This window comes from Mobula birostris, chromosome 10, assembly GCF_030028105.1.
Source record: "Mobula birostris isolate sMobBir1 chromosome 10, sMobBir1.hap1, whole genome shotgun sequence".
Taxonomy (NCBI): Eukaryota; Metazoa; Chordata; class Chondrichthyes; order Myliobatiformes; family Myliobatidae; genus Mobula; species Mobula birostris.
The window spans coordinates 94,305,427-94,332,883 of record NC_092379.1 but is presented as its reverse complement, the minus strand read 5'-3'; the positions used below and the strand labels follow the sequence as shown (position 1 = coordinate 94,332,883).

The following is a 27,457-nucleotide window of genomic DNA, read 5'->3' as shown; positions in this document are numbered from 1 at the left end:
AGAAGGATGGAATTCTTAAAGTTAAATTTTAATGGCCATTCAACCAGATATAAACACCGTTGATACTGCCAAATGAAACAGCGTTATTCCAGGTTCAATGTGAAAAACACAGTACCAGCAGTCATACACAGCACAAGGAATAAGGTGTCTCAGATATTAGTAAAATACAGACACACAAAAACAAAATGTAGTCCAAGACACTGAGTCTACGAATGTTGTAGCAGTCTGTTGTCAACACAGTATGGCTTGTCTTCTGCTGAGTGAACAATGGAGGGCAGTACATACACCGAATTGTTCACCCCCGTGCTCCAGTGGAGCGCACTGACTCCAGCACCTCCTTCCTGGGCAGCTTTAAACAGGCAACACCACAGTTGGATGCCTCGTATTGCTACAACCGAGGCCCTGCAGTTCACCCACCACCCACCAATAAATCAGTGAATCAGACTTGCAACTTTCCATATCAACAATGTCCAACAGGGTCTTGCAAGCACAAGAAAAATCACTAAGACGATTATTTGCCTAGACTGCACACCATCTTCACGCACTAACTCTCCAGTGAAGGCACCAGCCTGATCTGCAGCAAATCCAGCTCCTCAGTTTCTCGGCAAATGAGCAACTTGCTGATGGGATATGCCTGCAGTACCTTAAGCTCTTAAAGTCCAGCAGGGTCTTGCAATACTAACGAATATGTTTAAAAAGGACAATAACACATTTTTTTGGCCCTGTATAAGCCACTACATCTGAGCACGCTGCCATCTTACCGGAACTCTGCATGGTGCATTGGTCTTTATCTTCACTGGTTGTACATGTGTAAAAGTCATTTCCTTTTAATTCAGTCTGGAAAGATCATTGCATTTTCTTTTCACAAGATGGAAATGCTGCAAAGTTGATGTGCTTTGATAAACGTATGCAAAACAACTAATTTCATGTCATATAAGACAGTGATAATAAACCTGATTCTGATCATAATCAGTGTTAGGCAGTTATCCTATTGTTTTTTTTTACAAGAAGCCTAGAAAGCAGGCTTTGAGCCACTTAATAATGACACAATTTTTTCCCCCAGATTTACTTTGTAGCTTGAGGGATATCACTGCTGGCTAACGTTCCCAGACATTCATTTCTCTTCAGTGGGGAGCCCCGACAGCTCCCTTGCACCACTGAAACCTGGCCCCGTACATAGAGACTCCTTCTCAGCTCATACTTAGTACAAATACTTCTATGTCCCACAGAGTGAATTGTGGAGCTCTCTCCTATCCACTACAGCCTCTCTGTCCTGCCTAGCAGCCATAGTATTTGTTGTTTCTGTAAGATTCAGTATGCAGCGTACGATGCCTCCCTGTTGAATGGAAATTGGTCGCAGCTTTAACTGTTAGCACTCTCTATGACTTTCTTTCCCTTGCATTTTGTTTATAAAAATTATATCATTTTCTTTAGAAAATATCCACAATCTGCTGTGTCAGTACTCTGTTTTCTTAAAAGACTTAATTATTAACTGGGGCAATAAAATTAATAATTGGCAGAGTTGCCTCTGCTGCACTGATACAATTTAAGGGTATAAATCTTTTAAAGTATCTCAAATGTCTTTTTTTGCAATTTTTGTTGTATTTTTTTTTGCAGAGGACCTGAATAGGTGTTGGTATTAAATTCAGTGCACAAAAACTCCATGAAATACTACTGCCCAGTAATATTACAACCACCTGAGTCATCCTGCCTTCTATTATTTCACACCATTCTGAGAAAGCACACAACATTCCTTATACCTCTTCCATAAGAGAGGACTTTCTTTGAACATCAGATGTGGATAAGAATGGAATGGAATTCCAGAGATGAAGGCATTCTTAGGGTTTGATCATGGGCCATAACTAGTACAAAGGGTCAAAGCGTTTGGTTAGGTAAGGCATTCTGTGCTGGATTCACAGCTCAAATTCTTGGCCCTATCAAAAATAAGATGATCATATCTCTGTTTGGATCCTAAATGAAGCTAGTTGATTTGAACAAATGATTCCTCTGGAATGCTGAAGAAGGTGGAATCTGTGGAATGCTCTGCCTCAGAAGGCAGTGGAGGCCAATTCTCTGGATGCTTTCAAGAAAGAGTTAGATAGAGCTCTTAATGATAGCGGAGTGAAGGGATATAGGGAGAAGGCAGGAACGGGGTACTGATTGTGGATGATCAGCCATGATCACAGTGAATGGTGGTGCTGGTTTGAAGGGCCAGATGGCCTACTCCTGCGCCTATTGTCTATTGTCTACTGTCTAAGGTATTATCATGATGTTTTTCATATGCTTAGAACCATCAAAACTGTTTGGGTGTTTGTGGAGAGAATCTGCTGGGGGGAGGGGGTGGTAATACCTTTCTTTTTGTCACTGCTCGAACTAGTAACTACTAGTAGTTTAGTAACTACCCAAGGATTTCTTTGTTGAATGGAATCCTGTTGCAGCTTTGAGTGAACCTTGCTTGTCTTTCTTTCTCTAGTATTTGATTGTTTACAAAAAAAAATTCCTTCTACAATTCTTGTTATGTCTGTACAAGATTCAAAATATATAATCTGAACTGATAATGAATGGCACTAGTCAGTCATCACAGAGAATTCCTTCTCAGAATTAAATAAGACACTGCTGGTGCTGTCCTCTTATAATTTAGAATTCTGCTAATGAAACCTAACATCCAATGAAAAGGTTAACTACTGTGATAGTCAGTAGTATACCACCACATCAGAAATTATAAATCGAAACTTATTTACCTATTGTCTTGGCATGTAGCATCATGAGGAGAATAGGCAACATCTGTAATCCTAACATCTCATAATACTGTATATTTACAACACTGATGCTTAAAATAATACAGGAAGTAAAATATCAAAGATAGTTCTCTGAGATGGCTAGCTTTATTTGATACTATATTTCTGTAATATGGTTGTAAATTCTGTTGATATTAAACCTGTGGAAAAAGAAGCACATTATGTTGTTAATGATACTAGGTCGGCCTTTTCCTTCATATCTGATTCATGAACAATGCGTATAAAAAAGATATAGGCACAATGGTACATTCTAGCTATTTTCAACATTCATATCGTTCTTACTGTTTAGAAACTGAATTTATATAAAATTCAGTGTTATTAGAAGTATCTAAATAATGAATCAATGTTTTTTATCTTATGTCTTAGTCTTAGCCTGGTGTTGGGCATGTGGCCAAGTGGTTAAGGCGTTCGTCTAGTGATCTCAAGGTTGCTAGTTCGAGCCTCAGCTGTGGCAGTGCGTTTGTGCCCTTGAGGAGTGGCACCCCACACAGACTTCCAATCTGCGCCTTGTAAGGCATGAAAATGCCCGACGCAGGCCTCTCATGGTCTGAGTCGACGTTTCCTCCCTCCCTGGTCTTAAAAGTTCTGAGTTGAGACAGTTGAAGAGTAGACATTTAACATGTCATTTTTTATGGCAATATGAATTGAAATAATTGTCCTTGGAAAGAAACATAATGCTTTCATATAGGAGGGAATTCTGAATAAACTGAACCAAGATAACCCTTAACCGGATGACATAAAGCAATGGGACATAGCAGTCCTTTGGGATTACCTCAGCCAGCACTCCTGTCTTAAGCAAATGTGTTGCATAGAATAACAGTAATTGCACAAAGGAACAGAACTCCTATTTGATGCATCCATCAAACGAATGTAAAATTTAAAAAAAGATCACAAAGCCCACTCAGCCAGCTCCATTGTTCATCAATATAATATCCTACTTCAAATCGGCATTCCCATCCAATTACCTTATCCCTTATTCCCCGAGATCAGGGGTTTCCAACCCAGGGTTCACAGATCCTTTGGTTAATGGTAGGGTTCCGTGGCATAAAAAAATTGGGAACTCCCTGCCCTAAATACTTAAAATATATGAGGTAAGGGAGACTTATATTCTACATTGCCCATGATATATTTGAGAAGCCCAAACCCTCCCTCTCAACCATGCTACAGTAGGAAAAGAGATTAAGGTGGAATTGAGAGAAATTCTCTTCAAAAGGATAGTTATATGAAAGAGAAAATCACTGAGGAATATTGAAAATTCCATTAAATGGTTTCACATCTGAAGACACCATGTAAACCCCTCTGGAGTAAGTAGTTATTTTAGGTTTATCACCTTTATTAAACTTCTGAACTTCATTTGGGTGATGACTTTGATTGATGTTTAGTTTCTCTTTTTTTCAGTTCTGCTGTGGTCTGCAAAAAAATAACATTACAACTATATTTTCATTACTGTTCAGGGCCAACATTTTGTTAAACTCATACAATTGTTCTCTAAGTTTCTCTATTACTCTCAATACAAGAAAATGGGTACCAGTTATTTTAAATCCATTCTGATATATGGAATCACCTGAAAGCTACATGTGATATTTATTTCTGAGATCATATATCAAGTTACCAATGTTTTGTTCATATTAATATTTCATTAGTGATGCCATTGCAACTTTCCAAGTGGTGCCATTTTAACAGAATACCTTACTTTAAGAAAGTGTTAAGTTTGTAAGCACTATTTAGAAAAGTGCTTGACACTTAGCATTTTTGCCAATAATGAACTGAAATGAGCGCTGAAGGACAGAGTTTTACTTCACAGATTTAAAAAATCTGTAAGAAAGACATCTGCCTAGGTCTAAAAACTCCTCTATTATGTGAGGTAAGGGAGACTAATATTCACCGGTTGTGTTGACTCCCCTTGAAAGCACATTGTAAAATTATACTGTGGAACAGATTAGTAAAGAATGTGATAATGATGTACATTACTTTTTGAGGTTAATTTTCTAGCTTGGTGTCTGGCTAACATCAGGGTAGAAATCATGACAGAATTTTGTAAACTCATACTAAATTTTGGATGTAATATTAAATGTTCTTTGGAAGAATTATTTAGCTTTGACCCCCAATTATGTTATGTGAGATTGAAAAAAGTGTAAAAATAACTGTTCGCAACAGGAAAGGAGCAGTTGATCCTACATATCCCAAAATTATCTCGAACAGTGATACCATTATTTTGCTGTAATTTTTGTAATAGCTTTAAATCAGTCACCTTATTAACACATTAGTTCCAGGTCTGTCAACCAATAAGGCAAAACAGGCACAATGAAGATCTTGGCAGCTCATTTTTTAGCTCAGGTATTTAAAGGCACACAGCAAGCATTAAATGGACATTGAACTCATGAACACTACTTCACTTTCCAAAAATATATATTAAATGTTTTTGCACTATTTTAATCTATTTAATATACATACATACTTGTAGTTGATTTTATTTTCTTTCTATATTATCAGGTGATATATTATCATTGTATTGCTGCTGCTAAGTTACCAACTTTCACGACACATGCCAGTGATAATAAACCTGATTCTGATTCAGATTATATTTGATGCTATCTGTAGTTACCAGAATTGCAAAGGAGAAAAGGAAAAAACGACAGGTGATTATGCCAAAGCTCCCCTTACACCTTGCGAAGCCTTGCTAGAATGTAAGGGTTCACAGAGAGATCATTCTTCCCCCAGCAAAAGGGTAAAGGTGAAACCAGAAGTCAATAGCAGGAATGTGATTCCACTTTCTCGAAATCAGTGTCACAATTTAAACCACAGTTCACAAGAAAGCTGAGTAGAAAAGGAAACTGTAATTAAATTATCATCTCAGTGATATGGAGGTCCACACTAATCGTCCAAACACATGACTTCAAATCCCATCAGGGCAGCTAGGGAATATAAAATTAAGTTAATTAAATAATTTAAAATCTATAAGTTTCCCTAATTTCTTTAGCGAAGGACATATGCAAAATTTTCTTGGGAGAAACCTTTGACTGGCCTTTGAAATAGTCCATGAAATTATTCAACTGAAGCAAAACCACTATGAAAAAAAAATCACAAGACAAACCAGCAGTTTCTACCAAGATACTAAATTCAAGTCCAGTCAAATTTGCAAAAACTGCTGGAGAAAGATCTTGGGACCGGTACTTAAAATAGTCAGAGTAATCTGGCAACAGCCTGACATCGCTGTGTTCACAAAAACACACCTTATGGAATGTTTGCCAATCTCTATCATCACAATCTTGCAAACACCCTGTCCTTTTGGTATAATAGATTCACAAGAGATCTAGTGCCTTGGTAGAAGTTGGAGATTCATCTTGGGTAATTTTGTTTTATTATAGTAACACCACCATTGATGAAGCTAGAGAAATTTTGGAGAAAACTGTTGCCAGACTAAACCCATAACAAGTGAGTAAAAAATCAAAGCCAAGGATACATCTTCTTGGCCTCCTACTTAGTAGTCTACCTGTTGTAGAATCATCTATCCATTACATCTTTGGTATAACTAAGCACCATATACTTTTTATGGAGGTAAAATCTTCTATGCTCTCTGTAAACCTCTGGCATATCTGTCACTCTAGTTTTATGATCAAATCTGGTTCAATGATGAGTGTAGGAGGAAATGCCACACATACCTGAAATGAGGTCCAAGCTGGCAAGGCAGCAACACAGAAGCACATGACTGCAAAGACAGAAGTAAGCAATCTCATGACCAATGGATGAGATTAAAGGTTTTAATTGTAAATTGTAGTGGACAACAAAATGGCTGACAGGTGAAAGAACACCATAAAAACAATGGGGTTTAGCATCTGAATACTAAACAAGTGATTTCCTCTTAAGATCCCTACCATCTTACAACTCACTCCTCTGGCAATTCTATTTTCTCCATGTCATACCAAGAAATAATTGGAGAGTCCGAGATGTAGCAAAAGCCAAGGGATTAGACAGCCTCCTGAGTGTAGTATAAAAGATGTAGTCGGGAGTTAGTCCTCTAAATAAGCTGTTCCAAGAATGTAACAGTGCTGGGACATATCAACAATATGTAAAATTGGTAGTGGGCATGACCAGCCAACAAAAATTAGAATAATTACTTCTGAATACCATGGTCAGCAATACTTTCCCACAGACAGCTATTCTATCACCACACCGCCTACTCCCACCCCCCACCCAACAACTCCAGTATTCGACATCCAACCCTATTCTGTTCTCTCTCATTCTCCCGATCATGGTGCACTGCAATGAAATTGAGCAAAAATATTAAGGGTGCAGAGGAGATTTACAAGGATGTTGCCTGGATTGGGGAGCATGCCTTATGAGAATAGGTTGAGTGAACTCGGCCTTTTCTCCTTGGAGCGACAGAGGATGAGAGGTGACCTGATAGAGGTGTATAAGATGATGAGAGGCATTGATCATGTGGATAGCCAGAGGCTTTTTCTCAGGGCTGAAATGGCTAGCACGAGAGGGCACAGTTTAAAGGTGCTTGGAAGTAGGTAGAGAGGAGATGTCAGGGGTAATTTTTTTTACACAGAGAGTGGTGAGTGTGTGGAATGGGCTGCCAGCGACAGTGGTGGAGGTGGATATCATAGGGTCTTTTAAGAGACTCCCAGACAGGTACATGATGCTCAGAAAAATAGAGGGCTGTGGGTAACCCTAGGTAATTTCTAAGGTAGGGGTATGTTTGGCACAACTTTGTGGGCCGAAGGGCCTGTATTGTGCTGTAGGTTTTCTATGTTTCTAAAAATCTTGGTTGGTAATCCAGAAGGCTCAGCCAATAATATGAAATGTAAGTTATGGTAAAACTGAAATTAAAGGGGGAATCAAGTGGAAAACACTCTCCATTGGCTGTAGTAAAACTTTGCATGTAGAAGGCTGGTTGTGACTGCAGCTTAATTATTTCAGTGTAGGACATTGTTGTGGAAGGTGGAAGGCCCTCAGGACACTGTCCTTGACCCATTGTCTTGCAGCTGAAAAGGGACAATACTTGAACTGCATAAACCAGGCAATGATCATCAACAACAAGGGAAAACTGAGCTACCTATTCTTGAAGATACATTATCAAGCCAATCTTTCCACCATCAACATTCTAGAGCTCATTGTTAACGAGAAACTTAACTGGACCACCTGCATTAATACTGCAGGTTCAAGAACAATTTACTTACTGCATTTGATTACAATTGTCATGGTACTCTAGAAATTTGATTCCATCCACCTCAAAGCTGCTGACATTATTTCTACTTAATTCTCAACCTTAAAAATACATTCCACCCACCACCATGGTGTAGTGAGTACAACCTATGTACAGTATTCAAACAATTTGCCAAGGTTTCTTCAATAGCACCTCCAAAACCTACACCAATGAGCTGCCAGAAATATCAGGATCAGAATCAGGTTTATTATCACCAGCATGTGACATGAAATCTGTTAACTTAATAGCAGCAGTTCAATGCAATACATAATATAGAAGAAAAAAATACAAACGTAAATAAATAAATCAATTACAGTATATGTATTTTGCATAGATTAAAAATCATGCAAAAACAGAAATAATATGTACTAAAAAAGTGAGGTAGTGTTCAATGTCCATTTAGGAATTGGTTGGCAAAGGGGAAGGTGCTGTTCCTGAGTCACTGAGTGTGTGCCTTCAGGCTTCCATACCTCCTACTTGATGGTAACAGTGAGAAAAGGGCATGCTCTGGGTGCTGGAGGCCCTTAATAATGGATGCTGTCTTTCTGACACACTGTTCCTTGAAGATATCCTGGGTACTTTGTGGGCTAGTACCCAAGATGGAGCAAACTAAATTTACAACCCTCTGAAGCTTCTTTTGGTTCTGTGCAGTCGCCTCCCCATACCAGACAGTGATACAGTCTGTCAGAATGTTCTCCATGGTACATCTATAGAAGTTTTTGAGTGTTTTTGTTGACATACCAAATCTCTTCAAACTCCTAATGAAGTATAGTCGCTGTCTTGCCTTCTTTATAACTGCATCGATACGTTGGGACCAGGTTAGATCCTCAGAGATCTTGACACCCAGGATCTTGAAACTGCTCACTCTCTCCATTTCTGATCTCTCTATGACGATTGGTATGTGTTCCTTCATCTTACCCTTCCTGAAGTCCACAACAAGAAGTTGAAGATCCAATTGCAGAGGGAAGTACAGAGGCCCAGGTTCTGTAACTTCTCAATCAGGATTGTGCAAATGATAGTATTCAATGCTGAGCTATAGTCAATGAACAGCATTCCGACATAGGTGGTTGTGTTGTCCAGGTGGTCTAAAGCCGTGTGAAGAGCCATTGAGATTGCATCTGCCATTGACCTACTGTGGCAATAGACAAATTGCAAAGGGTCCAGGTCCTTGCTGAGGCAGGAATTCAGTCTAGTCATGACCAACCTCTCAAAGCATTTCATCACTGTAGATGTGAGTGCTACCGGGCGATAGTTATTAAGGTAGCTCACGTTATTCTTCTTAGGCAGTGGTATAATTGTTGCCATTTTGAAGCAAGTGGGAACTTCCTCCTGCAGCAGTGACAGGTTGAAAATGACCTTGAATACTCCAGCTAGTCGGTTGGCACAGGTTTTCAGAGCCTTACCAGGTACTCCATTAGGACCTTTCGCTTTGCGAGGGTTCACTCTCTTTAAAGACAGCCTAACATCAGCCTCTGAGGCAGAGATCACAGGGTCATCAGGTGCAGCAGAGATCTTCACAGGCGTAATTATATTCTCCCTTTCAAAGCGGGCATAGAAGGCATTGAGTTCATCTGGTTAAGGCAGGCATAACAGAAACATTTAAGACATCTACAGACCCCATTTCCAGAAAAGTTGGGATATTTTCCAAAATGCAATAAAAACAAAAATCTGTGATATGTTAATTCACGTGAACCTTTATTTAACTGACAAAAGTACAAAGAAAAGATTTTCAGTAGTTTTACTGACCAACATAATTGTATTTTGTAAATATGCACAAATTTAGAATTTGATGGCTGCAACACACTCAACAAAAGTTGGGACAGAGTTAAAATAAGATTGAAAAGTGCACAGAATATTCAAGTAACACCAGTTTGGAAGACTCCACATTAAGCAGGCTAATTGGTAGCAGGTGAGGTATCATGACTGGGTATAAAAGTAGCATCCATCAAAGGCTCAGTCTTTGCAAGCAAGGACGGGTCGTGGCTCACACCTTTGTGCCAAAATTCGTGAGAGAATTGTTAGTCAGTTCAAAAGGAACATTTCTCAATGCAAGATGGCAGAGAATTTAGGTCTTTCAACATCTATAGTACATAATATTGTGAAAAGATTCAGAGAATTCAGAGACATCTCAGTACGTAAAGGGCGAGGTCAGAAACCACTGTTGAAGCGCATGATCTTCGAGACCTCAGGCTTCTGTGACAATTATAGCCACCTGTGTTGTCACTCAACACAGTCCGTCGCTGCATCCAGAAATGCAACGTGAAACGGTATTACGCAAGGAGGAAGCCATACATCAACTCTATGCAGAAACGCTGGCAAGTCCTCTGGGCCCGAGCTCATCTCACATGGACCAAAAGACTGTGGAACCGTGTGCTGTGGTCAGATGAGTCCACATTTCAGCTAGTTTTCGGAAAAAACGGGCGTCGAGTTCTCCATGCCAAAGATGAAAACGACCATCCAGATTGTTATCAGCGAAAGGTGCAAAAGCCAGCGTCTGTGATGGTATCAGCATCAGTGCCCATGGCATGGGTGAATTGCATGTATGTGAAGGAACCAATGACTATGAGGGGTATATTAGAATTTTAGAGAGACATATGTTGCCATCAAGGCGACGTCTCTTCCCGGGACGTCCATGCTTATTTCAGCAGGACAATGCCAGACCACATTCTGCACGGGCTACAACAGCGTGGCTTTGTAGACACAGAGTGCGTTTGCTTGACTGGCCTGCTGCCAGTCCAGCTCTATCTCCTATTGAAAACATATGGCGCATCGTAAAGAGGAGAATCAGACAACGGAAACCACGGACTGTTGAGCAGCTGAAGTCTTATATCAAGCAAGAATGGACAAAATTTCCAATTGCAAGTCTACTACAATTAGTATCCTCAGTTCCAAAATGATTAAAAAGTGTTATTAAAAGGAAAGGTGATGTAACACCATGGTAAACATGCCTCTGTCCCAACTTTTGTTGAGTGTGTTGCAGCCATCAAATTCTAAATTTGTGTATATTTACAAAATACGATTAAGTTGGTCAGTAAAACTACTGAAAATCTTTTCTTTGTACTTTTGTCAGTTAAATAAAGGTTCACGTGAATTAACATATCACAGATTTTTGTTTTTATTGCATTTTGGAAACTATCCCAACTTTTCTGGAAATGGGATTTGTAGATAAATAGATAGGTAGAAGAGGCTTTGAGGGCTATAGGGCAAACACAGGCAGATGGGACTAGTTCACCGGCTAACGCAGTTGGCCTGCTTCCATGCTGTATGACTGTAATAATGTGAATGAGCAACAGACATTCCCTATGCCTTTGATGCCCACATCCCTGTAAATGTGTATAAACAAAAGAATCAGCACTTGTCACATCAATTTCTGCAAAGTTTTCTAATATGAAACAACTTTTGAAATCATTTGAAACAATCAATCAGCATCAAATCCTTAATCATTGTCCTCAGTTAGCAATGATGAGTGTCCCTTTCTAATGCTGAAGCTTTTTCAAACATACGACTTTATCAGATGTTAGCTGGAGCACTGAGCTATAAAATGACTGAATAACTATCAGATTAGTTTTACAGGCTGATTCACAAAATAATTTGCTTCCTATCCATACATGTGTCCAGTTGAAGTCTGTTCTGTGTGTGTGTGTGTGTGTGTGTGTGTGTGTGTGTGTGTGTGTGTGTGTGTGTGTTTATGTAGCAACCATGCAACCGCAGGAGTTCAAGGGATTCTCTCCACAAATATGCATTGCCACCATGGATGCTATTTTGTAACTTAAAAGTATATAGTTACCATACGGATGAGGGAATTAAATGCAGCATCTCCAAGTTTGCGGATGACACGAAGCTGGGTGGCAGTGTTAGCTGTGAGGAGGATGCTAAGAGGATGCAGGGTGACTTGGATAGGTTGGGTGAGTGGGTAAATTCATGGCAGATGCAATTTAATGTGGATAAATGTGAAGTTATCCACTTTGGTGGCAAAAATAGGAAAACAGATTATTATCTGAATGGTGGCCGATTAGGAAAAGGGGAGGTGCAACGAGACCTGGGTGTCATTATACACCAGTCATTGAAAGTGGGCATGCAGGTACAGCAGGCGGTGAAAAAGGCGAATGGTATGCTGGCATTTATAGCGAGAGGATTCGAGTACAGGAGCAGGGAGGTACTACTGCAGTTGTACAAGGCCTTGGTGAGACCACACCTGGAGTATTGTGTGCAGTTTTTGTCCCCTAATCTGAGGAAAGACATCCTTGCCATAGAGGGAGTACAGAGAAGGTTCACCAGATTGATTCCTGGGATGGCAGGACTTTCATATGAAGAAAGACTGGATGAACTGGGCTTGTACTCGTTGGAATTTAGAAGATTGAGGGGGGATCTGATTGAAACGTATAAGATCCTAAAGGGATTGGACAGGCTAGAAGCAGGAAGATTGTTCCCGATGTTGGGGAAGTCCAGAACAAGGGGTCACAGTTTGAGGATAGAGGGGAAGCCTTTTAGGACCGAGATTAGGAAAAACTTCTTCACACAGAGAGTGGTGAATCTGTGGAATTCTCTGCCACAGGAAACAGTTGAGGCCAGTTCATTGGCTATATTTAAGAGGGAGTTCGATGTGGCCCTTGTGGCTACGGGGGTCAGGGGGTATGGAGGGAAGGCTGGGGCGATGTTCTGAGTTGGATGATCAGCCATGATCATAATAAATGGCGGTGCAGGCTCGAAGGGCCGAATGGCCTACTCCTGCACCTATTTTCTATGTTTCTATGTTTCTATATCCAAATTGTGTATAGAAAACATAAGAGGAGCTTAAAATTAGTTTAACTGTGGGGCATCTCAGATCTGCCCTAAGTAACAGGAAAAGAAATCTGAACTAAATATCCAAACTAAACAAGGTATTAAGTGGAAGATCATCAAATTAGATTAACTTTTGTATTACGAACAATCTAAACTCAACTTTTCATGCTTCTTAGAAGATTATATAAATACATTTTGAACATGGTGGACAAATCAAATGACTGACAAATTATTAAGAAACTTAAAAGAAGCTGTTACGATATATTTTATTTATACAGACATGGATTCTAGTGCAGAGGTAATGTACTTTTTCCATAGATGCTGTCTGGCCTGCTGAGGTCCTCCAGCGTTTTGTGTGTATCTATTATATTTGCTTTATCTCCTTTACTCTAGCTCACTTTCTGGTTCAGGATCTTATTGTCCTTTGGGACACTGTTTCTAATTTGGTTGTAATGGGGTAATCAATTTTAGTCTGGAAAATCCTCACTTAAGTATTTATGCTGTTACATTAAGCTAGTGTGCAGTCTGTTTCTGTGACCAATAGCTAAAATATAAAATGCTATTTAATTTTAATCTCAGAGGAAATAGGTGAAGTTTTTTCAGAATTATATGAGAATAAACCAGTATCCAGTAAAAAAATCTTGTGCCAATATTGATGAGTTAAACACAAAACTTATTTCATACCGTGCTGGAAATCTTTGAAGAAATAAAGGCCTTAAAGTCAAAACGTACACGACTGCAATCCTTTGCCTTTGGTTTCCTCTCTTGTGGGGGATGTGGAATATGACCGTCTGCAGATGTTCCTCTTCTGGCTCCACTAATGGCACCAATTTCTTTTATATTGTGAAGGGTAAACCAGTTCTGCAGTGATACTAGTTCATTTCCAGGTTCATACTCTGATGTCCTGCGCAGAAGTTCTATGAAAGCTTCAAAACTTTGTCTTCTTTCAGACCGTGCAATGTTGTATCGCAGTTTTTCAACCGATAAGTCATTAATCGTTTTGTCACCAATACTGCCCAACCCTTCCAATAATAAGTTAGGAATTTCATCTTTTATAATACCATCTGCCTTGGAAACTGAATGCTTTTCTTCTATGTCGACAGCAAACATTCCAACACTCTCAAAATTGTCTATGCTTTGAATTTCTATCTCTTCTTCTGTATCATTCTCACAGTCAAGGTCTGGATCTTGTTCAACACCATGGGCTAACAGGCGTATTATTAAGTCCCTAGTTGTTCTCACATCTTTTAAAAGTTCTACTTTAGAAATATCAGGATTGTGCAAATTTATAAAAGAGTTTCTGGCGATCACCTGTCACAAAAAAAGAGATTTAATATTACACAAAAAATATACATGTTCCTATTTTGCAAAAAATAAGGATAATTTAATCTATGTTACTCTTTATTTTTTGTGAATCAGGAAGCATTTATTGTCCATCCCCAACAGTCATTAACTAAATGGATGGCCAGGTTATTCTAGAGGACATTTTAAGAGCCAAACCTATCAGCCATCGAAAGTAACATATATTCTAGACTCGGAAGCGATGTGAGATTATTTCACTTCAAAGACATCAGTGATCTAAGTGAGCTTTTTAAACTATCAGGTAGTTCCATGATCACCATTACCAACGATTGTGCTCTAATAAATCACATTTACATCAGTTATTCAATAACTCAATCGTAGATGTAATACAGAAGAATCATTATACAGAAATCAACAGCAACCTCAAAGACAAAATTATTATCAAAAATTACAAAAAGCTTAGTCAGAGATTTTGGGATTAAAGATAGTATTAAAATATAAGGGAGTTCAGAAGCTGTGATGATCAGCAAGAGAATTTAAGAGCCAATGCCTGGACAGTAAAAGGCACAGCCTCCAGTAGTGAATGAACAGAGTGAAGGTTGTGCAAAAGTTAGATCATGGCAGATTGCAGAAAGAGAAATGTGATGAGGGAATTACTCACATGAATGAAAATTTTAAATGGAACACTCTATAATTCAGCACTGAAGAACTTAAGTCAGGAGTCCACAATCTCATTGTTCGTATCTCAGGAGAAGCATTTTTCAAGGGACCTTAGAGATGCTGATAACCATCTTCAAGAAAGGATATGACTGATAAATACAGAAGGATTTCCCTACTTTCCGCCACAGGGCAAGTTAATGCTAGAGTTCTCATCAATCACCTCCTCTGAGAAGCCAAAGAGCTACATATTGAATCACATGTCATATTCAAACTATCTGGAAATACATTGGACATAATCTTCACTGCATGATAACTCTAAAGAAATAAAAGGATCAGCACGTTATTATTCATGTCCTTTTCCAACTTCACTAGAGTCTCTGACTTCACTGGCGGGTGGGAGGGTATTTGGGAAGAGTGTTGAATATTGTTCATAAATTCAGGCTGTGCACAAAATTTTGTCTGCATCCTACATTTGCTCTGATCTTAACCAATGGGTTACAATAACGGCAATTTTAGTGGAGGTGTCCAACAAGGCTTCATCATTGCTCCAATCCAATTTTTCTCACCACAATGCTGCACCTGTGGGAATGGAACTAAGCTATGACAACTACAATCCAGAATCAAGGTCACTCAACTTCAGTGTGAAGTTGGAGTATCCAGACATTGCTGTTTCCATGTCCATTGACATTTCACTCCAAGCCACCTTCAACTGATTTATTGAAGGACCTTACATTTAGTAGCTGCAATTTATAGATCCTCCTCTAACATGCCCCCACTTTCAACACATGCACTCTGATAATAATGATTCACAGTGGGACACTGGAAAATGTAGAATATATTTCATATCTGAGGAGCCACCTTACATTTAAGGCAGGCACTAATGCCAAAATTCACTATCATGCTCAACACATAGCCTTTGCTTAATGATGGAAAAAGGATATTTAATGGATATGACCTGAAAACTAAGGAAGTAGAGGCATTGCTGTGCATTCTTTGTAATGACACTTGTATACTGGACTCAGGACAGATCTTATGAAATTATAATACCAAAGAATTTAAAGTTGTTGACCCCTCCACCTCTGATCCCCAGATGAGGACTGGTTCATGGAACCCTCCCCCACTGACATGTGGCATTGGGGCTGTGCTTTGACATAGTCATAAGTATAAAGTGAGAAGAGCAATAGCTCAGCACACAGCCTTGTGGCTCACCTATGCTAACGGTGATTGTGGAGAAGGTATTTTTGCCAATGCAAACTGATTGAGATCTGCAAATGACAAAATCAATGATCCAGCTACACATGGAGGTATTGAAGCCAAGGTCTTGAAGCCTATTGATTGGTTTTTCGGGGATGATATCATTGAATGCTGAACTGTAGTTGATGAAGAGCATTCTGATGTACGTGTCATGGTTGAATGGATTAGGACACAGAAGAATGAGGGGAGATCATATACTTTATACTTTATGGTCGCCAAACAATTGATACTAGAACGTACAATCATCATAGCAATACTTGATTCTGCGCTTCCTGCTCCCTGAATTACAAATCAGTAGTAAATATTAAAAATTTTAATTATAAATCATAAATAGAAAAATTAGAAAAATGTAAAGTAAGGTAGTACAAAAAAAACGAGATGTAGGTCCGGATATTTCGAGGGTACGGCCCAGATCCGGGTCAGGATCCGTTCAGCAGTCTTATCACAGTTGGAAAGAAGTTGTTCTCAAATCTGGCCATACAAGTCTTCAAGCTCCTAAGCCTTCTCCCGGAGGGAAAAGGGACGAAAAGTGGGTTGGCTGGGTTCGTCGTGTCCTTGATTATCCTGGCAGCACTGCTCCGACAGCGTGCGGTGTAAAGTGAGTCCAAGTGATGTGCTGCACCCTGTTCACAATCTTCTGCAGCTTCTTTCGGTCTTGGACAGGACAACTTCCATACCAGGTTGTGATGCACCCTAGAAGAATGCCTTCTATGGTGCATCTATAAAAATTAGTGAGGGCTTTAGGGGACAGGCCAAATTTCTTTAGTTTTCTCAGGAAGTAAAGGTGTTGGTGGGCCTTCTTGGCAGTAGACTCTGCTTGGTTAGACCAAATCAGGTCATTTGTGATACTGACTCAAAGGAACTTAAAGCTTTTGACCTGTTCCACTTGTGCATCATCGTTGTAAATTGGGTCGTGCGGTCCGCTACTCCTTCTGAAGTCAACAACCAATTCATTCATCTTGCTGACGTTGAGGGATAGGTTATTTTCTTTGCACCATGCCACAAGGTTCTTAATTTCCTCTCTGTACTCAAACTCATCATTACCCGAGATACGGCCTACAATTGCTGTGTCATCAGCAAACTTATATATTGAGTTCGATGGAAACTCATATAGAGATGTGACTAGGTTATGAAGGGTATAAATAGGGTGAATGTTGGCAGGATTTTCCCTTCAGTTTGAGTTAAACCAGAACTAGAGGTCTAGGGTGAAAGGCAAAATACTGCACTTAAGGGGAGTCTGAGGGGGAACTTCTTCGCTCAGAGGGTGATGTGAGTGTAAAAGGAGCTGCCAGTAGGTGACGTAGATGCAAGTTCAATTATAACACTGAAGAGGAGAGAGGTGTAGTCTGGGTGCAGGGTAAATCGGACCAGGCAAAAGACCAGGCTGGTATATAAAGGGTAATAGAGAGTTGAGGGTAGATATAGGACCAATACAAAGTGACACTGGAGATATTGTAATGAGAGAGGCAGAGATGGCAGGGAAACTGAATGCGTGTTTTGCCTCAGTCTTCACAGTGGAAGACGTCTGCAGTATACTGGACATTCAAGAGTGTCAGGGAAGTGAAGTTTGTGCAGTGAAAATTACGACTGAGAAGGTGCTCAGGAAGCTTAATAGTCTGAGGGTGGATAAATCTCTTGGACCTGATGGAATGCACCCTTAGGTTCCGAAGGAAATAGCCGGAGAGATTGCACAGGCCTTAACAATGATCTTTCAAGAAATGATAGATTCTGGCATAGTACCGGGTGACTGGGAAATTGCAAATGTTACTCTGCTATTTAAGGAGGGTGGGAGGCAGCAGAAAGGAGACTATAGGCCTGTTAGCCTGACATCGGTGGTTGGGAAGTTGTTGGAATCGATTGTTAGGGATGAGATTATGGAGTATCTGGAGGCACATGACAAGATAGGCCAAAGCCAGCATGGTTCCCTGAAAGGAAAATCCTGCCTGACAAACCTACTGCAATTCTTTGAGGAAATTACAAACAGGCTAGACAAAGGAGATGCAGTAGACCTGGTGTACTTGGATTTTCAGAAGGCCTTTGACAAGGTGCCGCACATGAGGCTGCTCAGCAAGGTAAGAGCCCATGGAATTACAGGGAAGTTACAAGCATGGGTGGAGCACTGGCTGGTCAGCAGAAAACAGAGAGTGGGAATAAACGGATCTTATTCTGGCTGGCTGCTGGCTACCAGGGGTTCCACAGGGGTTGGTGTTGGGACTGCTGCTTTTCACGATGTATGTCAATGATTTGGATTATGGTATTAATGGATTTGTGGCGAAATTTGCCGATGATACAAAGATAAATGGAGGAGCAGGTAGTGTTGAGAAAACAGAGAGCCTGCAGAGAGACTTAGATAGTTCAGGGGAATGGGCAATGAAGTGGCAAATGAAATACAATGTTGGAAAGTGTATGGTCATGCACTTTGGTGAAAGAAATAAATGGGCAGACTATTATTTAGGTGGGAAGAAAATTCAAAATGCAGAGATGCAAAGGGACTTGGGAGTCCTCGTGCAGGATACCCTAAAGGTTAACCTCCAGGTTGAGACGGTTGTGGAGAAGGCGAATGCAATGTTGGCATTCATTTTTAGAGGTACAGAATACAAGAGCAGGGATGTGATGTTGAGGCTCTATAGAGCACTCGTGAAGCAACACTTGGAGTGTGTGCAGTTTTGGGCTCCTTCGTTTAGAAAGGATATACTGACATTCTGGTCAGGTCATTCATCTGAGTGCTACTGGTACCAAGTAACCCAGTACTACCTGTCGCATGGTCGGGTGGTCGGCGACTAAACCGGCTCCCCCACCAGGCTTGCCTGGTGAGGAGGGTGGCTAGACACCCTGCAGAACAAAAACAAGACCTGTCAAAGGGCGGGTGAACCCTCTCGTAGGGTCAACGGCCATCTAGCAAACACGTGCCATGAAGCGCGGAAAGGGTATCCCTTGCATTGAAGCTTGGTCTGTCCATTCACTGCAACAGAACTCCCCCAGCTGTCTTGGATGCCACCATGCCACTGGATCTGGGAGGGGATGTCGAGAGGGTGGGTCTGGACCTGTGCAACCCCCTACTCACCTAAGATTCACTCACGCACACGCTGTTCCTTTCTGAGGGGTAGGGTACCACCCCACTAACTGACTGAAAGGAACCATCATCATCCTGTGGATAGTCAAAGAGAGAGAGAGAGACTGACATTGGAGAGGATTCAGAGAAGATTCACAAGAATGATTCCAGGAATGAGAGGGTTACCGTATGAGGAACGTCTGGCAGCTCTTCGGCTGTATTCCCTGGAGTTCAAGACAATGAGAGGGGATCTCATAGAAACACTCTGAATGTTAAAAGGCTTGAATAGATTAGATATGGCAAAGTTATTTCCTATGGTAGGGGATTCTAGGACAAGAGGGCATGACTTCAGGATTGAAGGACGTCCATTTAGAACTGAGATGTGGAGAAATTACTCTAGTCAGAGGGTGGTAAGTCTGTGGAATTTGTTGCCACAAGCAACTGTGGAGGCCAAGTCATTGGGTGCATTTAAGACAGAGATAGATAGGTTCTTGATTAGCCAGGGCATCAAAGGGTATGGGGTGAAGGCAGAGGAGTGGGGATGACTGGAAGAATTGGATCAGCCCATGACTGAATGGCAGAGCAGACTCGATGAGCCAAATGGTCTACTTCTGCTCCTATATCTTATGGTCTTATGGCATTGACTAGATGGGCCAAACAGGCTTGTTTCTGTGGTAGAGTGCTCTATGACTCCATAAATCTAAATGCCACCATCAGATGCTGGTCTACTCTTTCTATGTCCCAAATCACCCATGACCTCCAAACTTAGAAGGAAAGGGAAATTACGCCAGAATGGGACACAAAGATGGAATGACAGACAGAAGAGAAAGTGACAAGCAGCCAAAGAAGGATAACTAGAAACAGAGCACAAAGACATCTGAGAAAATTATACAGTGATTATAGCTTCTAGTACTAAATGTATAATGCCACTGAATTTTCCCTTTGTAATACGCATGTCTTGTCTAAATCCTTACTTGCTGTGATTACAAGGAAGACACACAGGCTAAAACAGAGTGTCCAGAGTAAAAGTGGTTGGCCACATCAATAGATTCCTCGATGTAGCCATGGGGCTTCCATATTTATCTGACTGCAATAGTTAAAGTAACTGTGAAGATTGAGACCATACACTCAGTGGCCACTTGATTACGTACATAATTAAGTGGCCACTGACTGTACGTTCATGGTCTTCTACTGCTGTAGCCCATCCACTTCAGGGTTCAACATGCCGTGCATTTCAGAGATGCTCTTCCGTACAGCACTGTTGTAAAACATGATTATTTGAGTTACTGTCCATCTCCTGTCAGCTTGAACCAGTCTGACTATTCTCCTCCAACCTCTCATTAACAAAACGTTTTCACCCTCAGATTTGCCACTCACAGGATGTTTTTGGGTTTTTTGCACCATTCTCTATCACCTCTTGAGTCTGTTGTGCATGATATTTCCAGGAGATCAGCAGTTTCTGATACTAAATCAGACATTGTGCTGGTTTTCCAAATCCATAACTTACTCATAACAAAGACCACCGGCCCCATCTCTGTTACCTCCTCCAGTTCTACAATCACACTGTTTGACTCACTTTTCACTGACCCTGGACCCCTCCTAGTACTTCTCCTTTGAGCCATCCAACTGTGCCTTAAGTCACATTGTGCGATATCAGTTTCCTATAAGTCTACCTTCACTGTGCAGGGAAAATTTACAATTATTTTCTTCACTATTTTCCCACTGTTCTTGTTCTAACCTTTTCTAATTTGTGTTAATATTTATTCTAACTTTTAAAGATAAATACCATATTTTACAACTGCTTATTACAGGTTATAAACAATCCACTCGCACAGGTATATTCATCACTTGCAAGGTATTATACAATCAAATTTCCTGACCTCATTTCTAATCATCCTCATAAACAAACTCTAGCAGGTGCATCTATTCATGACAGTACCAGATGGAGTAGCCACTGCACAGTTGTTGTGAAGGTAAAGTTCCTTCAGAATGAAGACATTACAATAAATGAGAAAGATTCACAATGAATGAAGCAGCTCAAAAGCAGACATCTATTTGGCAATCAGGACCAATTGCAGCAGCGGAACTACATGATTATATGTTAACTATAGCCCAGCAAATCTCTCACTCTTTAACTACCAAGATGTCTAATTAGGACTATAGAACCACTTAGTGGGAGAAGTCCGAGGAAATGTACACTAAAAAAAATGAGGTGCCTGGTGACCCTGCAACACAGGATAATAAGGATCTTCAATACTAGAAATAACAGACTGCTTCCTGGAAAGATAGGAGTGCCATATGAGGACAAATTAAATCAATTCAGTTTATATTTGTAAAGGCATTGAAGATTGTGAGATGATCTAATTGAAACTATCTGTCTAATCTGATGGATTTAGACAGATTGCACATGGATGCTTGCCCTGTTGGGTTGTCTAGGATGAAGGATCACATTCTCGGGGGCACAGGGGCAAGATGTTTAGAACAGAAATGAAGAGAAACTTTCTCATGAGGCAAGTCTTGCCAAAGAGGACTGTAGAAGCCATAAAATATTTTAAGGTGGAAGATAATTCCTAGACACAAAAGACAGAATGGGAAGAGAATAGAAATATGATACAGAGGCAGATAATACATCATGATTATTTTGATCAAGCTTGGAGGGCCAAATAACCTACATTTGCTCTTTTTGTTATGTTTCAGAGCTTCATGCTATGGAAAAAGCAGAAGGACCCCTAAAGTTTCAGAGCAAAGTTCTGGATTTCCGTTATATTCTTTCACAAATGGTGGACAACTAAGAACTCACAGAAGGTCCTTTGAACATTCCTTTGGAGGTTCAGCATTTGAGGTCAGAACAGAATCCATTGTTAACTAAAAAAGTAATTGCATAATATTTCAGCCTTCTTCTGAAAAATGCACCACTACAGAGAACAGACTTTAGCCAGTTTGATTAACCTCACATGAAATTACAAATAAATTGAATATGGTGAATACAGAAAAAAATGGGCATCGCAATGCTCTAATTGTAATTCTGAGATTTGTGATCTGGTACTAGATGTGTTCCCATTTGATAGTTCTAGAATAGCATTAACACAATAAGATGGAAAAATCCAAGATATGCCTGACTACAAAAGGCAGGATAAATCCAACTACCTCCTACAACATCGTTCCCTTCTACACCCTCAACTTTTCAACACTTGTTAATGTTTGAGTGCAGATTAATAACTGTAATTAGCAATGGGATCAAAATGGTTGCTCAGCAATAATTTGCTTAAATTATGCCTAGTTCTGGTTCTACCCAGGCCATTTGGTTCCATATCCCATTATCATCTTGGTGCAAGCATGTCAGGAGTATCATGGAATACACTCCATTTGCTTGGATAAGTGCCAACTCAGGAACACTCAAGAAGTTCAACATCCAGGACAAACCACTTGTTTGATCAGCACCAGCCTAAATGTTTATTTCTGTCACTGTTGGTTCAGTGCGGCAGCAGAACATACTATGTTCGACAGGTACTGTACCATCTATCTTAAGTTTCTTTGCAGCATTCTGTAAAGCTACGGAGTATATTCACCCTGTCCATGCCTCTCATTGTTTTGTATACCCCAATGAGATTGCCCCTCAGTCTCCTCAACTCCAGGGAGCGAGCACTAGCCTGCCATCCTCTCCATATGGCTTGGGCCTTTGAATTTTGGCAGCATCCTCATGGGTCTTCTCTGCACCCTTTCCAGCTTCTAGAACCTGTCTTTTCTATAACAGGGTGACTAAAAGAGCAGCACAATAGTATAGAGGTTAGCGTAATGCTAGTACAGAACCAGCGATCTGGGTTCAGTTTCACTGCTGTCTGTAAGGGGTGACCGCTTGAGTTTCCTCTGGATGCTCCTGTTTTGTCCCACATTCCAAAGATGTACAATTTGGTTAATTTGTCACAGGGGTATAATTCGGCTTATTGACCCAGAATGGCCTGTAACTATATTGTATCTCTAAATGACATTAATAAAAATGAAATCTGTCTACCACACACAAAAAGATTTAGGAGATCATCACCCCCTGAGAATTCCCCTTCAAATCACATTTGAAAATATGTAGCAATTCACCATTGCTGCAACTCATTTTCAGGACTATGGGGGTTTCTTCATATGGTTATCATTGATCCAATAGCATAGTTCATTGCAACCTTCTCAAAGGCATATGGGAATTGGTAATTGTTGGTATTTAATATCTGAGTAATCTTGTATATATAGTGGCTGATTAAGCATTCTTGTTCATTTAAATAATTTGTTATGAATTACACATATAAATACATGAATGGCACCTGTAATCTATGCTACCATGTGATACGTGAGCACCTCGCTTAACGGAAACATGAAGTTAGACCTGCATTCCCACACTCCTGTGTCTTTCTTTGAATAAGTTTAATGTTTTGAAGTTACAAAGATCACAGAATATGTGCTAGTCGTAACTGTTAATGGTGTTGTGGGTAGAGTAGAAGGCTGGCAAAGAATACAGTGTGATATAGATCAGTTGCAGATACAGGCACTGAAATTGCAGATGGAGTTTAACCCAGATGAATGTGAGGTTGTTGCACCACGGTAAGGCAAATGTAAGGAGACAGTATACTGTTAACGGCAAGATCCTTAACAGTGTTGCTGAGCACAAAGACCTTGAGATTCAAGTTCATATTTCCTTGAAAGTGGCTACACAGATTGATAAGGTAGGTAAGAAGGTTTATGGAATGATTCCCTTTATTAGCCAAGACATTGAGTTCAAAAGACGAGAGGTTATGTTGCAATTTTATAAAACTCTGGTTAGGAGTTTTATAAAACATCTGGAGTATTGCATACAATTCTGGTTGCCCCACTATAGGAAGGATGTTGAGGGTTTGCAGAGGGTGCAGAAGAGGTTCACCAGGATGCTGCCTGGTTTAGAGGACATGTGTCATCAATGAGAGGCTGGAAAATCTTGTGTTGTTTTCCCTGGAATAACAAAGGCTAAGGGGAGATCTGGCAGACGTTTATAAGATTATGAAAGGCATTGATAGGAGTAGACAGGAAGTATCTGTTACCCAGGGTTGAAATGTCTAATACCAGAGGCCATGCATTGAAGATGAGAAGGGGTAAGTTCAAAGGGGATGTGAGGGTAAATTTTTTACTCAGAGTGTGATAGATGTCTGGAATGCACTGCCTGCTATGGTGGTAGAGGCAAATACATTAGAGACTGCTAAGGGATATTTAGATAGGCACATGGATGTAAGGAAGATGGTGGGATATTGTCATGTGTAGGTAGGAGGGATTAGCGTTTGGGTGTTTTTGATTTGCTTTTTACGTGGTTCAGCACAACATTGTAGGATGTATGGCCTGTCCCTGTGCTATATTGTTCTACGTTCTATGTTACGTGTACATTCAATGAATGAAAACTCACTTTAATTCCCCTGTTATGGTCTGGGTTAGGGCCAGGACATTAGGGAAAGTGCTAAGTATTTTAACCATAGGTGGAAAAAGAAAACTATCAAAAAAGGCTTTCAGAATTGGCCTTCCACATTCAACTGTCAGTTTGGGATTAACAGCGGAAAAACTGAGCAACTGATGGATAACAAAGGAAGGTGAAACTAAAGAGGCTTTCCCCTTTAGCAAATACTATCATGGGCTTCTTTATGTTTAACATACCTCATTTCGTTTCACATCCAATCTACCTTGCTCATTCAAAGAGCCCCTTCTAGTTGATCCACCTGATTTCACAAAACTGATACGCCTTGACATGGGTGATGTTAGCTGTGACATACTGTCTATTGAAGCTTTACGAATTTCATCTAAACTTTGACCAGTTTGAAGCAAAGTCATCTGCTGAAGTACCTCAAGTGGCTCAGTCTTGATTGAAATTACTGACAAATGTTCTGAGATTATCTCTGGGTTTACGTTGAATTCTGTTAATCCTTTACGTGGTACAATTCTCACAGGTATTGCATCCTCAATCTCCAAAAGGTTTGTAATTGACAAATCATTCAAAGCAATATGAACCATATCCTCTGCTTCAGTTGACGTTGATTGTGATGTCCCTTCTGCAGAAGAGGAGTCAGACAGCTGTATTCCTTCAGTGATTTTAAGGATTGAGCTTTCATTTGTGGGACTTGGCTGTTCTGCTGCAATACTCATGCTTAACTTCCTTGAACTGGCATTATCAAAAGAAGGTCTAGTTGGGAAGGAAGTAGGTGCTTCAGGTAAATCTTGCATAATATCTGCTACAACATTTTCTGCAAGAAAACTTGTCTGAGACTGACTTCCTGTTAGAGATGGCTGAGTGAGCGATTTACTTGAAAGCATATCTGTAACATAAGAATAAATAGCAGCAAAATCCTCTTTTGAGAACCCTCCAGTAAATTCATTTAATGAAAGGGAACTTGCACTAGAAACTTCAAGCTGAGTTGCTCTTTTCTGTTGTATTGCCTTTTCCTGTTGAATTAGTTCAGAGCTACATAGGTCCTCATTATCCTTTCTTGAAATATTACACAGAACCGTTTCAACTAAACGATCTGCATCTCTACTTACAGTTGAATCTGCTGAAGTGGAAGATGAAGCAAGCTCTTCTTCTGTAAATTTTTGTGCAGTTTTACCACAACAGCTAACGTTTCCAGAAAATTGTGGCTTGCTTGGCGCTGGTTTCCTTAAATTATCTTTATGAAGAGTTGCCCTTGGACTACTGTCTTTTCCAGATGATTCATTGGATGAAGGTAAACATAGAGAGGACACAGAAGACTCAGGGCTTTGCTTTAATCCTTGCATAATATCTGAAACAATATTTTCTGAAAATAAATTTAATTGGGAAGATGATAGACTTGATTTGTCCAATGATTCCTGCAAAACTGAGTTTGTCGTAGATGAGAAAATGGAAATCAATGCATCTGTTAATAGTTCTTCAGTCAAATCATCCAGTGCAATAGAACTTTCACTTGAGTGTGGTTTATCATGTTTGTGTGACTCTGAAGCAAGTTCTTTTTCATAAGGCATAGCATCCCAAATATTACACAGAGCAGTTTGAACAAGGCTTTCTGCTTCACTGCTTCCAGCTGAAGCTGAAGAAACAGAAAGCTTTCTATCTTTAAAATGTAGTGGCCATGTGCAGGTGGAAGCATATGTATCTATTTCCTCTGTCGGTAATGTCACAAAGTCAGATAGTGCACATATTCTCTCTTTGTCTGAGTGTTCTGATGAGGTTCTCTGCTCGTCAGGAAACTTATAGATATTAGTATCCATAGGTTTGAATGGGCAAACACACGGTGATTTAAAACTGCTTTCTAATTCTTGGAAGGTATTTGAAATAATTGGATCTGAGAGCAGATTTAATTGAGACGATTTTGTTCTTGCAGTAGATTCAATCATTGGAGCTTGTAAAATTGAATCTGTAACTTGAGGCAAATTTTTCTCTCTTTCCTTTCCTTCCCTACATAATATTTTATATAGTTCATCAACTGAAACAAAACTTTCATTATATTTTTCATCACAAACTGGTGGTGTTGGGATCCATGATACAACAGTCTCTTTTTGTGTTAATGGACATACTGAATCATAGTCAAGATCATCAGCTGTATACACATTTTCCTCACTTTTCTTCTCTTCCAAAGGTATCCATTCTGATTGCTGCTTGTCAATAAATAGGGTGTGTTTTTTGCATTCTACAATTTTCTGTATGTTCTCTTTAGTTACTTGCTCAAGGAAGAAATCTTGCAGTTCTTGCCTAGTGGTATCCTTTTTAAATGTATCTGCTTCTCTCAACCCGCATAACAGATCTAACTGGCTTCGATAGACACTCTGCTTTACGTAATCAGTGATAGATTTCAAGACATTGGGTTGTAATACTACATCAATATTTTCAGCCAGATGAGGTTCTGAACAGGTAGGTTTTATATCTTGTTTATGACCCTTATAAATTGTCTCTTCTTCCCCACAGATTTGTCTTTCCTCTGAATCAACATGTGGAAGGAAGAAATGTGATCCAATTTCTTCAATTGTTTGAGAAGCAAGTTTTTCCACTCTGAGATCTGATTCAGGAGATTCAGCTAACACAGCATCTGAAACTTGACATTTCTTTTTTTCATCTCTAATGAATTGTACCAATTTACTTGCCATACCTTCGTCGAATGCACCAGATGTTCTAACAAATGGACATACTCCTGTTTCTTCATTTGATGACTCTGAAGGGAATACTGTATCAACTATATTTTCAACCAATACTTCAGACATTTTCGTTAAGCCAGAAATGCCTGGCTTATAGCAACACACATCTTCTGGTGCTTCTTCAGCTACGCTATCAAAGGCTGGTGAAATGCTATCCGAATATATTTTTTCACAAACTGATTCTTGTGGTAGGCTGAATGATATTCTCCTTTTATTTATTTTTGAGCTGCC

General features: G+C 39.9%; 1 protein-coding gene across 4 annotated transcripts; it reads right to left on the bottom strand.

Moving 5' to 3' along the window:
• LOC140204172 (uncharacterized) lies at window positions 1-27,457 on the bottom strand. 4 transcript variants are annotated; one of them, XM_072270624.1, is made up of 4 exons: window positions 24,722-27,457; window positions 13,477-14,103; window positions 4,129-4,208; window positions 1-2,938 (listed from the first exon to the last, which is right to left on the bottom strand). In XM_072270624.1, exons 1-3 carry the CDS (start codon window positions 27,290-27,292, stop codon window positions 4,149-4,151), a joined length of 3,258 nt encoding a protein of 1,085 aa, XP_072126725.1. In that variant the 5' UTR covers window positions 27,293-27,457; the 3' UTR covers window positions 1-2,938; window positions 4,129-4,148. The 4 variants fall into 4 exon arrangements, with proteins under 4 accessions (XP_072126725.1, XP_072126726.1, XP_072126727.1 ...); XM_072270625.1 differs by having other exon boundaries at window positions 1-878; XM_072270626.1 differs by having other exon boundaries at window positions 13,525-14,103.